The sequence below is a fragment of the Centruroides sculpturatus genome, unplaced genomic scaffold (genome assembly GCF_000671375.1).
Source record: "Centruroides sculpturatus isolate CEXI.00-Female unplaced genomic scaffold, Cexi_2.0 scaffold747, whole genome shotgun sequence".
In the NCBI taxonomy this organism is placed as follows: Eukaryota; Metazoa; Arthropoda; class Arachnida; order Scorpiones; family Buthidae; genus Centruroides; species Centruroides sculpturatus.
The window spans coordinates 279,023-294,745 of record NW_019385048.1 but is presented as its reverse complement, the minus strand read 5'-3'; the positions used below and the strand labels follow the sequence as shown (position 1 = coordinate 294,745).

The following is a 15,723-nucleotide window of genomic DNA, read 5'->3' as shown; positions in this document are numbered from 1 at the left end:
AAAACCTTTAAACAATCCAGCAAATCGTTTTTTAATATCTTAAAAATGCTTTAGAACACTTTAAGCGATAATTTTTAGTTATCATTTTGAATCGAACGAAGAATTCTTCGTTTGATTCAAAATGATAACTGAGGATGATCGCTTAAAGCGTTCAAAAGCATTTTTAAGATATTAAAAAACGATTTGCTGGATTGTTTAAAGGTTTTGATTTTTATTTATAGTGTAGTTCCAGTAAGAAAGTATTTTATTTATTTATTTAGATACAGTAGAGCATCGATTATCCGACTCAATTGGGGACTCAGGTTGGTCGGATAACTGAAAAAATCAGATAACCGAAAAGAAGGAAAAAATACATTATTAGTATAGTATATTAGTTTATTAGTATATCGCTATTAACCAACTTTGCATTGAATTTTCATCAATGTTAAGTTTAGCAAATTCTTTAAAAAAATAATAATTGTCGCTATTGTATTGTTAAAAATTATTTTTAAATTATTTTATTGCTCACAAAACAAACAACCACTCGTAATTAAAAAATTAAGTCTCGTTTAAATACTGGCCTCTCTTCAATGGTCGAGCCGTGTTGCCAGCTAAAACACGCAAAAATTTAACAAAAATAATATTAAAGTAGCTAAGACATAGCCAAATATTGTAGTGCCACATCACTAGCGGACATTTGAAATTTGCCGACTAGAACAGTTGGTTAACCGATGTGATGGTTAATCGGGGGTCGTATAATCAATGCTCTACTGTATTGATTTTAAAAAGAAAACCAATTGATTACGTGATATTGGACAATTCCAATACTGTCATTAAAGATTGACAATAATATGATTTCAATAATGATTATTTTAAATTCAAATTATTTTGAGTATGACTTAATATTCAATAAATTAAAAACAATTGTTTATTTTAATAATTGGGTATATTTAAATTGTCATAATGGAGTATTTTATTCTTAAGTTAAATATATATAATAATGAAATGTTTGTTTATTGTTATGAATACTGAATGATGTTTACAGAAAATCATTTTTTATTATGTTGCATAATTTGATTTTTTATTAATTTAAAAAATATATTAACACACTTTTATTATCTGAATTTATACATTTATATGTAAGTTATAATTCAAAGCTAATGAAGACCCTCTTAGAATATACCTACAGTCAGACCTGTTAATACATTTTTCAAAGGAACTGAGAAAAACACAGTTCTTAACAAAGAAGTTTCAATTTACTGTATGTACTGTACAATACATTTGAGCAAATAAAAGTAAAATGTGAAATTAAGTCATATACTTTTAAAAAATTGATGAAGGTTTGTTGTTTTAGTTGATAGACTTGTCCTATACTGGTGTATGTGACATTAGTTGCCAAGTATACTGGTGTATGTCCTTCTGCCAAAAATTCAGTCATATGAAAGCGTGTAGAATCATTCTAAGTGTTAGCTCACATTGACAGTGAATATTGAAAATGAATGAGAAACTGGAAAGCTATTTTTATTGGCTTACACTTGAAATGTGGAAAATGAACATTTTTAACACGTTGAACTAGTTGAGAAATTTGCTAAATAGGAAAATTCATAAAAAATGATAAATGTTACATATTAATCATCAGAATGAAACATTACAGTCATAGTGTGTATATCATTTTAAATATATGATGTATTATCAAAATTAATTTCTAAACTAGAAAGTCTTCATTTCTACAATTAGAATTATAAATGTTATTAATAAATCATGTATGTTAATCATCAATGAAACTGATTAACTGCTTATCAAAAATTATTTTGAAAAGTTTATCTTTTATTTAACAAACTTTAAAAATATAATAATTTAAATGCTCAAAATTAAGTAGACAAATATTTTAATATGAATAATATCTGTAGTATACTTTGGACAAGACAATCACACTTTTGTGGCAATATGACTGGTGTCAGTTTTGCTGGGAATGATTGTATGTCAGATTTAGAGTAAATAAGTGGTAAATAAAATAATTTCTATTAATGACATCATTGCTAATTTTGCTAAGAAAATTGCATAGGCTATGTAGTATCTAACAACATGAGTTCAGGAGTTTATTGCATATCTTTTGTTTACAAGAAAGAATTAAGATATGCTAAAATTGACAGTCTGCTTTTAAATAGTTCTCTGAGTGTCATTGTTTAGAAAGGGGAAATTGCCAGAAATTTATTAGCTTTCAAAATACAGGTTTAAGTAGAAGTATCAAATAATATCAAATTAAAATGTGGATTAACTTACAGAAAACAGGAGAGAATTAAACTGAAGCATATGTATGTGTGTCTGATGATTTCCAGAAAAATTATGATGGCAAATGAATGTGTGTCTTCATCAAGAATTTTTTATGATATTTACAGACAGTATTAGTATGTTTAGAAAGGAAAAGCTATCGGGTGAACTTGTATTTGCAAAATTTACAGATAACTTGCTCCTACTTTAAAGTTGATTTTAAAATGCATACCACCTATGGGTTATTCACAAGATAAAGCTTAATTATTACATAATTACCATAAAGTTATACATTTTTAGTCATTCAAAGTCATTTTAGAATGAGGTTATGATTTAGAATGAGAGAATAACTTTGTGATTGTTATAATAAAATACATTTAGTCCAATATAAGTAGCCATCTTGCAAATTGTACAAGAGACAAAAACAATGATGTCACTAGTAGAAGTTAGCATAGATAAAAGGAGCTGACTGAACTAGCTAGAATTCTAGCAGTGGGAGGAGTCAAGCAGTAGTTAGAAACGAGTTCAATATTGCAGCATAATTAGACTTAGCAAGAATTCTGCATTACTGAACATGGTCCAGAATTTTTTAGATTGTTCTTTTCTTATAAAAGAAAACATGTGTTACAGATTTTCAGTGAATCTGTTTACATTCTTAGAACAACCCTAAGGCTTAGTTGTTTAGTCCAGAAAATTCCCCATTACCCCCTTTTCTCTCAACAAAAGAAGAGAGTAAGCTAATTATCGTATTTTTTTTCTCAGCATATGTGGTCTGGTTTAATGAATTTGTTTTTTTCTTCTCAATTGAATGAATAAAAACCACCAAAAAAGAGATAATTGTTAACATATTCTTTGAAAATATAAAAAAGGGAGAAGCTGGGTGCAAAATATATAGTTTGGGTGCTAGTCACTGTTTTGGGGGCAGGTTTGTGTTTTGGGTGCATTTGTGTGCTAAACAATTTGGCAATGAGTGGGCCTACTGCACTAAAACTGACATAGTTTGTCTTTTTACACTTTGCCCCTTTTCAAAATTGAATGGGTGCGGCACCCAAAAATCTAGACCTTAATTATAATGTATATTTATAATATTACACAGATAAAAGTATTAGAAATGCAAATTAGTTAAGAGTTTGTTAGTGTTGTTGTTATGTATTTAAATGAGATATAAAATATTTCTTGATAATAATTTGAAAATTAATAAATAAACTGTTACATGATCATATACTTACAAATGTCATCTACCTAATTTAATTTAGATATTTAAGAATAGATCAAGAATAAAATGTGCATTTGAAGTATGTAAAAAAAATATTTATCAGTAAATATTGATTATGTAATTTAAGTTCTATTGTATTTTGAATACATAATTTGTTAGTTTATATAACTAGGAGGCTCTTTGCACTAACAGATAAACAAATAGTTTGTTTTTATTTAATCCATCAATTTATATGTTTTAATTAATAATTAGGATAAAAAAGTTAAATTTTTACAAATAATTCATTATTTTACTTTTAAAGAATAAATTTTAGTTCACTTTAGTTTAATTCACTTTTTTCTAGCATTCTTATTTCCAGTACAAAAGTAACAATTTATTACTAAAAAGACATTTCTGAACATCTTTAATGACCATCTTTAGGTTTTTTAGAATTAGATATATTTAAATTTTGTATTTTGGTTTCTGTTCTATTTGTAATTCTAAAAACCTGAAGATGGTTGTTAAAGATGATCAGAAATATTTGTTTTTGTGATAGTGTTACTTTTGTACTGGTTATTTTTGTTTGTTTATTCTTATTGATGATTTTACATTGATCTGTTTTCATTTTGTTGGATATTGTTTTTATAAACATGTATTATTTTTGTATATTATTATTATTATTTTGTTCTGTTTTATTTTCTTGACTATTTATTATAAGAAAGTTTCTCAAATAATAAAATATTTTTATTTGAACAATACACATATTTTAAAGGCTACACCCATTTTTAGCAAGTAGCTTTAAATAAATAAAAAATTTTTAATTATGTCCTCTTTATTGTACTAACTCCAGTTTTTATGTAATACTTTAACACACTCTGACAAACTAAGATTCATACAATAAAGAATTGAATTGAATTAATAAAAATTTAATTTTAATTTTGAAGAATTATTTATTTATTTTAAATATTGAATTTGATATTGATGACCATTTTATAATAGGTAGATCACAACATGATCACTTAGTACCCTGTGATATGTTACTTATTAGAGGTCCATGTATTGTTGATGAGTCAATGTTAACTGGTGAATCTGTTCCTCAAATGAAGGTATGTTTTTTTAAATTCTAACAAATAACTATTATTATTATAATTGTTTTTTTTTTAAAGTTTACATATTATTTTGCAATATAGGAACCTATTGAAAATACTGAATCTGACAGATATTTAGATTTAGAAGTGGATGGAAGATTACATATTTTATATGGAGGTACTAGAATCTTACAACATACTTCACCTTCTAAAGCAAATCCTGGATTGAGAGGTATTTTTGTTTCAATTAAATTAGCATTATAAATTGAAACATACAAAATCTTTGATGTTTATAATTGATGATTTGTTTATTTTACAGCAACAGATAATGGCTGTATTGCTTATGTGTTAAGAACAAGTTTCAATACTTCTCAGGGAAAATTATTAAGAACAATTTTGTTTGGTGTGAAGCGTGTAACAGCTAATAACCTAGAAACATTTTGTTTCATCTTATTTTTACTAATATTTGCCATTGCAGCTGCTGCTTATGTTTGGATTAAAGGTAATTTGTTGAAATAATAAAATGCTTTAGTAATCATAAATAAATAAATTTTATTTTATTATTACAGGCACAGAAGATCCAACAAGAAATAGATACAAGTTATTTTTAGAATGTGCTCTCATTTTAACATCTGTAGTGCCTCCAGAATTACCAATTGAATTATCGTTAGCTGTTAACTCTTCATTATTAGCTCTTTCGAAGTTATGTAAGTTATAATATAAAATAAATATAGTATTATTGTATATAATTCATTAAGTTATAAAACATCTTTTCAGCTGTATATTGTACAGAACCTTTCAGAATTCCATTTGCAGGAAAAGTAGAAATTTGTTGTTTTGACAAAACTGGGACACTTACTAGTGATAATTTTATAGTGGAAGGAGTAGCAGCATTAAAGTAAGGATAATTTCAAATTAATTTGTTTCTGTAATAGTAAATGTAAACAAATTTACATTTTATTTGAAATATTTTTATATTTTGATGCTTTGTGTTCATTTTTTTTAGATTTATTAAATAAACAAATAATAATGCCTAACAATCTTTTATAATAATTAATTTATTTTATTTCATAAACTACAAGATACTTTAATTTATTTAATCTCTGAGATTTTAATCCAAGTCTTTTTTTGTTTATAGTATAATACAAAAGTTACATTTAAGCATAATTTTATTACAGAGATAAACCTAAAGTATGTCCAATATCTGAAATACCTGTTGAAAGTGTTCAAGTTTTAGCAACATGCCATTCATTAGTTCAGATGGAAGATGGAATGGTAGGAGATCCTTTAGAGAAAGCCACACTAACAGCAATTGATTGGAACTTAACAAAAGGTTTTTATTATTATTTTTTTTTAATATATTTTAATCGCATAGTTTTATTTGGCTGATAAGAATTAATATATATAAAGTCTAAATTTAAAATATGTGAATGGATATAATTATCATATGAAAAAAAATTTGACCATAATGTTAGCAATTCCTAAATAAAAAGTATAAACTTGAATTTTTAATTATTTTTAAAAACAGAGATTTGGACTGTGATTATTTATTTTTTAGCAAGAATGNACAGTCGACCCCCCTATAAGATATAGATACGTTCCAATTTATTAGGAATCCGATTTCTTACAAGTCGTTCCAATCACAGCCCGACACGTGTCAAGTTTACGGACTACGGCTGATTGAAAGGTTTTCTTCCATAAAATTAATCGATTCTACACTAATCCGACTCAACATTTCCAAAATACGTATATTTTTTCGTAGTTTTATAGGAATCGTAATTATAGGGACCGTAATTATAGGGGGATCGACTGTATTAATTGTTCAGGATTTTGAAATAATTTTTGAAGAATATATCAACAATTATATGAATACCTAATATACAAAAAGAATTTCAGTTAATTTAAAACAATAAAAAATATATAGAACATTTTCAAATTATTGTAATAAATATGAGTTTGTTTTTTCTTCTCTTTTTGACATACATTTTATTTTTAAACATCTTAATTATTTGCTTGCTTCAGAATCTTTAATAAATTAGGCATATAATGTATTTGACATATCATTTTATGATATAATTTAATATTGGCCCTTTTGTGCTCTGAGCGGTAAAAGGCTTAAAACCACAAAAAATATATATATAGTTTAATAAGGTGTTACATTTATTGATGATAATTTTATATCTTTATGTATTTATCTAAAATTAAAATATTAATCAATTTATTGTATTTAAATTCAGTATGCTTTATCAAAGAGTTCCAAAATTCAAAAACTTTATCTTAATTTTTAAATTTCAAAAATGATAAATATACATACTCTATTAATTAGACTAATTTAATTTAATATAAAAAGATTAAGCTTACAGTTTTATATCCAGAAAGCTTTCATATATTTTAAAATCAGTTTTATCCACTTTTATGTAACTTTATTTGTTAAGTTAATAAAATTACGATTTAAATTATTTTGAAATATATTTTATTAGAACTGTAAAATCATTTTGTTTTAAAAAAATTTAAATTGAAACTTAAAAAATTTTTGATTTGAATAATTTTTAAATGTTTTATTATCTGATTTAATATTAAAGTTATCAAGTTAATAAATTTTATTTTTTTTAGGTGATGCTGTGATTCCTAAAAGAGGAAAACTGTTAGCATTGAAAATTTTTCAACGATACCATTTCTCAAGTGCATTAAAACGAATGTCTGTTATTGCTGGTTATAGTCTTCCAGGTTCTTCAGAGACCAATTACATTGGTACTGTTAAAGGAGCCCCAGAAACTTTAAAAAGAATGGTAAGTAAAAACTGTACTTATGAACATATTTATTTTAATTTATATAAATATATTTCAATATTTCGTATAGTTCGCAAATATTCCAGAAAACTATGACAGAATTTACATGGAAATGTCAAGAAGGGGAGCCAGAGTTCTTGCATTGGGTAGAAAATCACTTGGAGTTCTCTCTCATCAACAGGTAGGCAATTATTTAATGTATAAATATATAACAATGCTGAAATCATTGATAAATAATTTTATAAAAAAGTCATTTACAAAATATTAATAAAATGAACTGATTTAGTTTAGATATGTATATATATACATTATTTAACATTATTTAAATATATATTTAAAAATATATAAACATTATTTAAAATTAATATGAGATAGCAATATCCATAATAAAATCAATAAATATTGTAAAATAAATCATAAATAAATAAATAAATATATATATTAATATAGGCTCTAGTATTTAGTGCTGCTGCTTAATTAAATTTGTATTTCTTCAAAGTATATTTAGTTTATTTATTATTATATAAATTTCTTTGAAAGGAAAAATTTACATTATTCTCTATTATTAAAACGAAAAACTGATTTAATTACTCTATTTTCATATCAGATATTTATAATACAAAATATTTAATGATTATTATGTTATATTTTAGATTCGAGATTTAACAAGAGAGTCTATAGAATGTAATTTGGAATTTGTAGGGTTTGTTGTTATATCATGCCCTTTGAAACCAGATTCAAAACTTGTCATTAAAGAAATCCAACAAGCCAGTCATCATGTATGTAATGTTCTGTTTTTTAAAAATTAAATTTATATAAACTTTATTCATTTTTTGTTATAGCTCATGAAATTTAGATTAATTCTAATTAATGTTTTCTTAATATTTTCTATACTTTGTACACAGTTAATTGAAATCTTCAAAGAAAGTTTAGAATATAAGTTAAAAATATTTGTATTTTATAGACTAGACATATGATTACTTTTAAAAGATAAATTTAAGANAATATAGAGAGAAAATTCCTATTTGAATTTGAATTTATTGTTGTTTTGTATCAATATAGAAAGTGGTTGGTAAATTAAATCTAAGTTTACTAAGGGGTTGACAAACAAAAATGGTGTTTTGGTGCAGCACAAAACTAAATTTATTTACAAAGGCTGTAGTATTTAGTGCTGCTACTTAATTAAATTTGTATTTCTTCAAAGTATATTTAGTTTATTTATTATTATATAAATTTCTTTGAAAGGAAAAATTTACATTATTCTCTATTATTAAAACGAAAAACTGATTTAATTACTCTATTTTCATATCAGATATTTATAATACAAAATATTTAATGATTATTATGTTATATTTTAGATTCGAGATTTAACAAGAGAGTCTATAGAATGTAATTTGGAATTTGTAGGGTTTGTTGTTATATCATGCCCTTTGAAACCAGATTCAAAACTTGTCATTAAAGAAATCCAACAAGCCAGTCATCATGTATGTAATGTTCTGTTTTTTAAAAATTAAATTTATATAAACTTTATTCATTTTTTGTTATAGCTCATGAAATTTAGATTAATTCTAATTAATGTTTTCTTAATATTTTCTATACTTTGTACACAGTTAATTGAAATCTTCAAAGAAAGTTTAGAATATAAGTTAAAAATATTTGTATTTTATAGACTAGACATATGATTACTTTTAAAAGATAAATTTAAGAATAATTGTTTTATTCACACTTGAATTTCACAAATATTCATAGAACAATGGATGGTATCTAATAAAAATTGTCACAAAATTTAGGATACCCACTTGCTCTTTAGCCATATGACTAATTATGTAAAGTGTTACAAATAGGATTGTGCGAAAGTTTTCTGGATTTCACTACTTTTTCAAAATATTTTCTTTGTATTCAGCACATTATGAGGGACATCATTAGTCTTCTAAGTAAACTGGTATTTCTCACAAAGAACATTCCAACTAAACTTGACCAATGAAAAAGATGAGAACTATATATTAGTGTTTGCATATATTATTTTAGTGCATAATGTACTGGTGATTATGGAGCTTGCTGCATATAAAGTTCTGGTTGGGACATCACTTTGGGACAGCTGAGACCCTTCTTGTTGTAGCCAGCATCAAGAAAAGGTTGCTTATCACTGCTATAAACAATATTTTCAAGAAATTTATAATTATAAGAAAGAGCAAAAATTTGCAAATTTTCATAATTAATGTCTACAGACTCAGCTGAGACACTACTTCATCTTTTATGACTTTTATCACATAATAATTTTTATGCTGCAAAGTTTTTCAGGATTGCTTTAATTTTTCCTGAACCTTGTTTGTGCAATCAAACATATTCTGCATCTCTGAAAGATAGTTTTAGAAGGAAGATGGATTACAATTTATAAAAATTTGTTACATTGCAGCATAAATTTAATAAACTGACACCAAATCTGTTTTTACTGAACAATAACAAATTCCTATGATTAATCATGTTATAATCTCTGTTATCCTATATCATTATTTTTGGTTGATATTTAATTAGTTTTAATAGGTATATGAAAAATTATTAACTGTAAACTAATTAAATTAATTATACTTTGATAAATTAATTTAAATCTAGGTTGATTGCCAAATAGAATCTGAAATTTTAAAACATTTTAGATTCTATTTGGAAAATTAAACCTGGGTGTTATTGTTTTTCTTATTTTAATGTTAAAATGAAGAAGAAATTTCTCACTACCTCTGATTTTAACAGTTTTTAAAATTATTTTTTCAACAAATAGAAGAATTGCAATTGTGTTGAAAGTCATATGAAACTATAGACAATTCTGTTTTTTTTTTTCTTTTTGAGAATGTGAGATTCAGGGAGTTGTTTTTCTATAAAGTCACAAAAAAAGGGTGAATTATAAGAAAACTTTTCTTCATTCCATCTGGTTCCCACAAAGTTGAAAATAGGAGAAGATTGAATGTTAATTTAACTGTCAACAATCAACTAAGGAACTCATGTTTGTATGGGTCTTTGAAGCAACAACTTCTTTCCCCTTGCATCAACCTGAGAAAGTTTAAAAAATACGTTATAACAATCAATTGTTAACGTGTGAGAAAGTTGACGCTTAACCAAGACCACAGGGAGAATCTAAAAACAATCGAAAGAAATACTAAACCTGCTAGTTGATTTTGTTTAACTCCCACCATCCAGCGATGACACTTCAAATGTGTCGTTGCTGTATGGTGGGAGTTAAATAAACAAAAGGTCACCTAATCAGATTCCCATACCTGATAAGGATATAACACGAGTGCACCCGATTTTTGGGTGATTGTCCTACAAGAAGCTATCTTTTTGCCTTGTGCCTTACCCTCTAGTGTGATCAGTCCTAAGGAGTATCTTTTATATTGGTAAATTGTGCAAGTGTCGTCCCCACATTTTCCCAGTCTTCCACAGATAATTTACCTCCGAGACATCAGCCACTACTGTAAAGAAGTATGATTTTTTACTGATTTATGTATTCTCTCTCTCTCTCTCTCTCAGAAATAGTTATAGAAATCAACATTAGAAGCACTCTCTAGCTCTTTAGTAGCTAGATCGAAGGAACTGTATTCCTCGCGCCTAGATTTTTGTTTGTAATCCTTTAGTTATATTAAATTTGTTGAATTTTTACAATGGTTGCTCTTACTCGTGTATTGACGATACCTTATCGATGACCTCACTAAACCCTTCCACTTGCCTTAACTTTAAGAGAATTAAAGAACGAAGAACGTCATCCAGTGACAAAGTTAGTGGATCTCGCTGATCTGACATTGACAAAAGGGTTAAGCTTTGCATCTCAACCCTGGCTTCTCACAAGAATATTATATATCTTGCAGTTATGGAAATATTTACTTTCTCAAAATTATTTCAATGAATTTTGAATACGGTTATCCTTTGTTTAATGCAGTTTTACTTTATACAAAGTTTTGATTAATGTGCAAAATTAATTGTGGCAATCCCTTTATATACATGGAAGAACTTTTAATTAATGTGGCTTTACCAGCTGTCTTTACTTAACATAGATACCATATTTAATTAATGCAATTTTGATATACAGTAGTACCTCAGGATACAAAATTAATTCATTCCGAAACTGAGATCGTATCATGAAAATGTCATAAGGTGAATCATTTTTCCTCATATGATTATATGTAAAACCAAATAATCTGTTCCAACACGAAAAAAACACTGAAATTAAAGCTAAGTGGTACATTGAAAAAATAAATAAATTTAGTAAGGAAAACACTGAAAAATGTGTTTTGTAGTTGTAAATGTATAAATAACCATAGTAGAATAATAATTGATAAAAAAAAAATGTAGTTTTATTGCACTTTACCTTCGAGGATAGACTGGGAGGTGTAAACTGTGGCGGAGGAGAGGGAGAAGGGAAATGATACTAAAACTTAACTTACATAACATAATGTAACAATAACTTAACACTAATTTTTTAACTTTTCTGTTTTATATATATATTTTTAATTTTTTATTCACTGCTTTTTACTTTCTTTCCTTCACTTCCACCAGCACTTTCACTGGATAGAGGTCGCTTGGTAAAATATCTATCCAAAGAGGTTTGGCTTTGCCAATTTTTTAAAATGTTTCTAAAATGACTTAGGCAAATGTCATTACTCCAAGAAGCAATATGGCCAGTGTGAACCTTTTCGGGATGTTTCTTTTCAATAAAATCAGTCACTTTCTGATAATACCTCAAGATTTCCTTTATCGAGCGAGATCCTTCCATGACGAAGCAAACACGCGGACTGAGATTAATGAACAGAAGTGAATAAAAAATGGCGCTGCAAACTAATGTAATGTCATGTGGTGAGTTTTTGTTTGTACTGTGGAGCAAAAGTATGTTCGAATTTCATGTCGTATCCTGAAAATTTCGTATGCTGGAGTGTTCGTATCCTGAGGTACTACTGTAGACAATAACATCAAGGGATTAATTAACCACATTAATCAAGGGATACCTGTATTTTAAAAAGATGATATGTTTTACTATAATATTTCCATTAGAATTTCAACACAATATTTTAATTTTGATCATTTATATTATATTTTAGGTTGTCATGATTACTGGTGATGCTCCATTAACAGCTTGTCATGTTGCAAGAGAACTGAAATTCACTAAAAGGGAATTCACAATGATATTAACTATGTCACCGAATAATAGTAAGTGCTGTAGTTCTGAATATGCTTTAGTGATTTTAACTTTAAACTTGATCAAAAAACATGTATTTTTAATGTATAATTTTTAATGCTATATAATTTAATTATTTGAATAACTTTTTATTGAATCAAGTAAATATGAGGCTTTATCTTGATGTGGTTTATTATGACACATGAAACAGTTTACAAACTAAACTAAATGAAAATCAAAATGTGCAAAATAAGAATGAAACCATTAATGTCTCTAAGAATGAAATGTTCTAAATTATAAATTTTCCTTGGAATGAGTTCTATTGTACTTTTCTGTTATTATCATTAATATTCTTATAATGAAAAGAGAATTATCAAATTGCAAAAACTTATATACAGAGTCTCTTAAAAGTCGGCAATCATGACAAAAATGATGAAAATTCTCAGTTTGCAGAATGTGTTTTATTGTAATTGATATACAGCTGTAGATGAGATATTCAGTTAATAATCTCAAAATAAATAGATGGTAAATGGTTTCAGTAATGATGTATATATATAAACATCTTTAAGTATTAAAAGTTCAATAGAATTTATATCAGTTCTTTGCCAGCAATAAGACATGGCTATTATGAATTACTTGATTTATTTTTTTCTGACTTATGGGACACTAAGCTTATATAATTTTGTTTTAAAATTGCTGAAATAGTATCCTGATGGGGTTTATTATGATTATTATATTTAATTAATTATAACAATAATTACAGCAGTAATACTAATTATAGTAATATTGCAATAATGAGCAATACTACTATACTTTACAATGATATGTCTTCTACAGATTTTAGATTTTTAAAACGATTTTGCATATTCTAGAAGTTAGAAAATACATGATCACAGAAAACTTGGTCATTACATTATTATTGCTATAATTGTTATAATCATTGGTTAATTTATTCTAAAATAGGCTAATATTTACATGAAAATTTTAAAACATTTCAGATTCTACTTGGCAGTGGATTTCAATTGATGAAAGTATCGTATTACCTATAGAGAAGAATAGTATTGAAGAACTAATATTATCTTATGATTTGTGTATAACAGGAGAAGTAAGATGCGGTCAGTCATAATTTTTTTATATAAATATGAATAATAATTTTGTAAATTATATAAATATTTTTAGGGAATGTATTATTTGGTTTCTGCAAATGAAGAATATTTTAAGAGAATCTTACCACATGTAAAAATTTTTGCTAGAGTAGCTCCAAAACAAAAGGTATGATATACTAGTTTGTTATAATAATTTTTTTAATATGACAAGATTTTAAACAATTCCTGATTATATATAATCTAATAACTAAATTTTTTTATTTAAAATGCAACTGTACATTAAGTTCATTCTAAATAAACCTACATAATTAATAAATGTGTGTACAGTGGGTGATCAGTTAATGAACAGTTCGGTCGACGAACAAACTGGAAAACAAACACTTTTGGAAAAGTGTTTGTTTTCCAAAAGACTTTTGTGTTCAGACAACAAACACCTCACAGAACAAACACAAGAAGAAGCAATGTAAAATAATGAATACTGATTGGTCTTCCCTTGTCTTCAGGCAACAATTTGAAACTTTTTGCAGCACTGGAGACGTCGACATCAACGTTCAACCCAGTATATACTGATTGGATAGTATTTCTCTGAACTTTGAAAATCTCCCTTGTAATTCCAGCCTTTTATTTTTCTGACAGAAAGAATTTTTTTATAGTATTCATGAGACTGTTGGGCAGGTTGTTCAAAAATAAAAACCAACACTCATTAAGTTTTGTGTTGGTTTTTATTTTTGAAAAAGTGAGTGTAGGCCGCAGTTCAATCTTATCTAAGATACAGTATAATCAAGAAAACTTGAGCAGCTAAAGGAGTAACAAAAATCACATCTGAGAAATAAAGAACATTGAAGAGCTCATAGTGGAACCTGAAATGGATCTGGTGACAGAAGAATGCCAAGAAACTCAGCGAGATATGTTTTCTTCTGAAAAAGAGGATTAATGCTTATATCTGCTATTAAACATATTTTGAAGAATCAATCAATCAATCAATCAATCATTGTTTATTATGGTATAATTTTATACATGTTCTGGTACCGCAGTGAGCATCACCAGAAAATGAGGAAACAACAAATCAATAGTGTTACAGATTGTATTGAGCTACAAAATATTTATATATGAGAAAACATAAATCAGAAAACTAATAATTGTTTGTATGATCACAGTAATAAAATTTGAATATATTGTGAGTGTAGGATTATATATACATTAAACAAATTGTAATTATATAGTGGTAACAAAAGAAAATGATAAATGATAAGTAAAAGAAATAATAAAATAAAATAAAAAGTTGGACAGTATGTAGCAGCTTGAGTTCAGAAGCGCTGAAGATGCAGAAAGTCATAGCGGCATAGTCTTCACACAAAAGCTTGCCAAAAGTCGATGAGGAGTCCAGGTGCATTCTAGGTTCAGTTCTATGATCAGATCTAAGTTTATATTGATATTTTTGAGACACAAAGGACCATCATGCACCTTCAGCACACGGTAGTGAGCTGTTTGATTAATTACAAGTTAACAGATAAGTGTAACTCCATCACTCTTCCATCTAGTTTAGTACTGTTATCTTTGAAAGGAAGCTCATATCCCTTCTTAGAGAAGCACCAATTAACCTCGGAGACAACACGAACTGCACTTAGCACAGAGGCACCATAAATCATACCTAGGAGTATCAATTCACGAATTGTGAATGCTTGTGGTAGTTCTTGTAAAATCTTTTAGGTGCACTGTAGAAACACTAGGTGCACAATTGTAAATATTTATGGAAGTTCTTGTAGAAGCACTTAGGTGCACTGTAAGAGACCGTCAGTTTCACTTAATATATGATTAACTTGACACGTAAATACTCTTTGCACAAGATGAACAACAATAGACACAATAGACACAATAATAAACACTGTAGCATTTTATAGATATTAGAAGAAATCTTATAGAAGCTTGAAGAAATACTTGAAGAAATATTTGATTATCTTGAGCAAGGAGAGCACATTATGGAGGTCATTTGACGATGTAGAAAACTATGTTACTTGAGAGGATACACTTTAAAGGTAATCCTATCTTCGCTTAATAATACTTGAAGAGGCAGTTGTAATAAACTGATATGATGAAACACTGAAAAGGTGTTTAATTACTCTTGTCATAGGAA

General features: G+C 26.9%; 1 protein-coding gene across 1 annotated transcript in view; it reads left to right on the top strand.

The window, feature by feature from the left end:
- LOC111633892 (manganese-transporting ATPase 13A1-like) overlaps window positions 1–15,723 on the top strand; it is a 49,815-nt gene that overhangs the window by 26,030 nt on the left and 8,062 nt on the right. Inside the window, exons 6-17 of the mRNA XM_023378534.1 lie at window positions 4,445–4,551; window positions 4,636–4,765; window positions 4,853–5,035; window positions 5,103–5,240; window positions 5,311–5,431; window positions 5,712–5,866; window positions 7,147–7,322; window positions 7,393–7,503; window positions 7,976–8,101; window positions 12,407–12,515; window positions 13,482–13,588; window positions 13,663–13,755. Of these exons, the coding sequence (XP_023234302.1) occupies window positions 4,445–4,551; window positions 4,636–4,765; window positions 4,853–5,035; window positions 5,103–5,240; window positions 5,311–5,431; window positions 5,712–5,866; window positions 7,147–7,322; window positions 7,393–7,503; window positions 7,976–8,101; window positions 12,407–12,515; window positions 13,482–13,588; window positions 13,663–13,755 (1,556 nt within the window). The remainder of the gene's footprint in view (window positions 1–4,444; window positions 4,552–4,635; window positions 4,766–4,852; window positions 5,036–5,102; window positions 5,241–5,310; window positions 5,432–5,711; window positions 5,867–7,146; window positions 7,323–7,392; window positions 7,504–7,975; window positions 8,102–12,406; window positions 12,516–13,481; window positions 13,589–13,662; window positions 13,756–15,723) is intronic.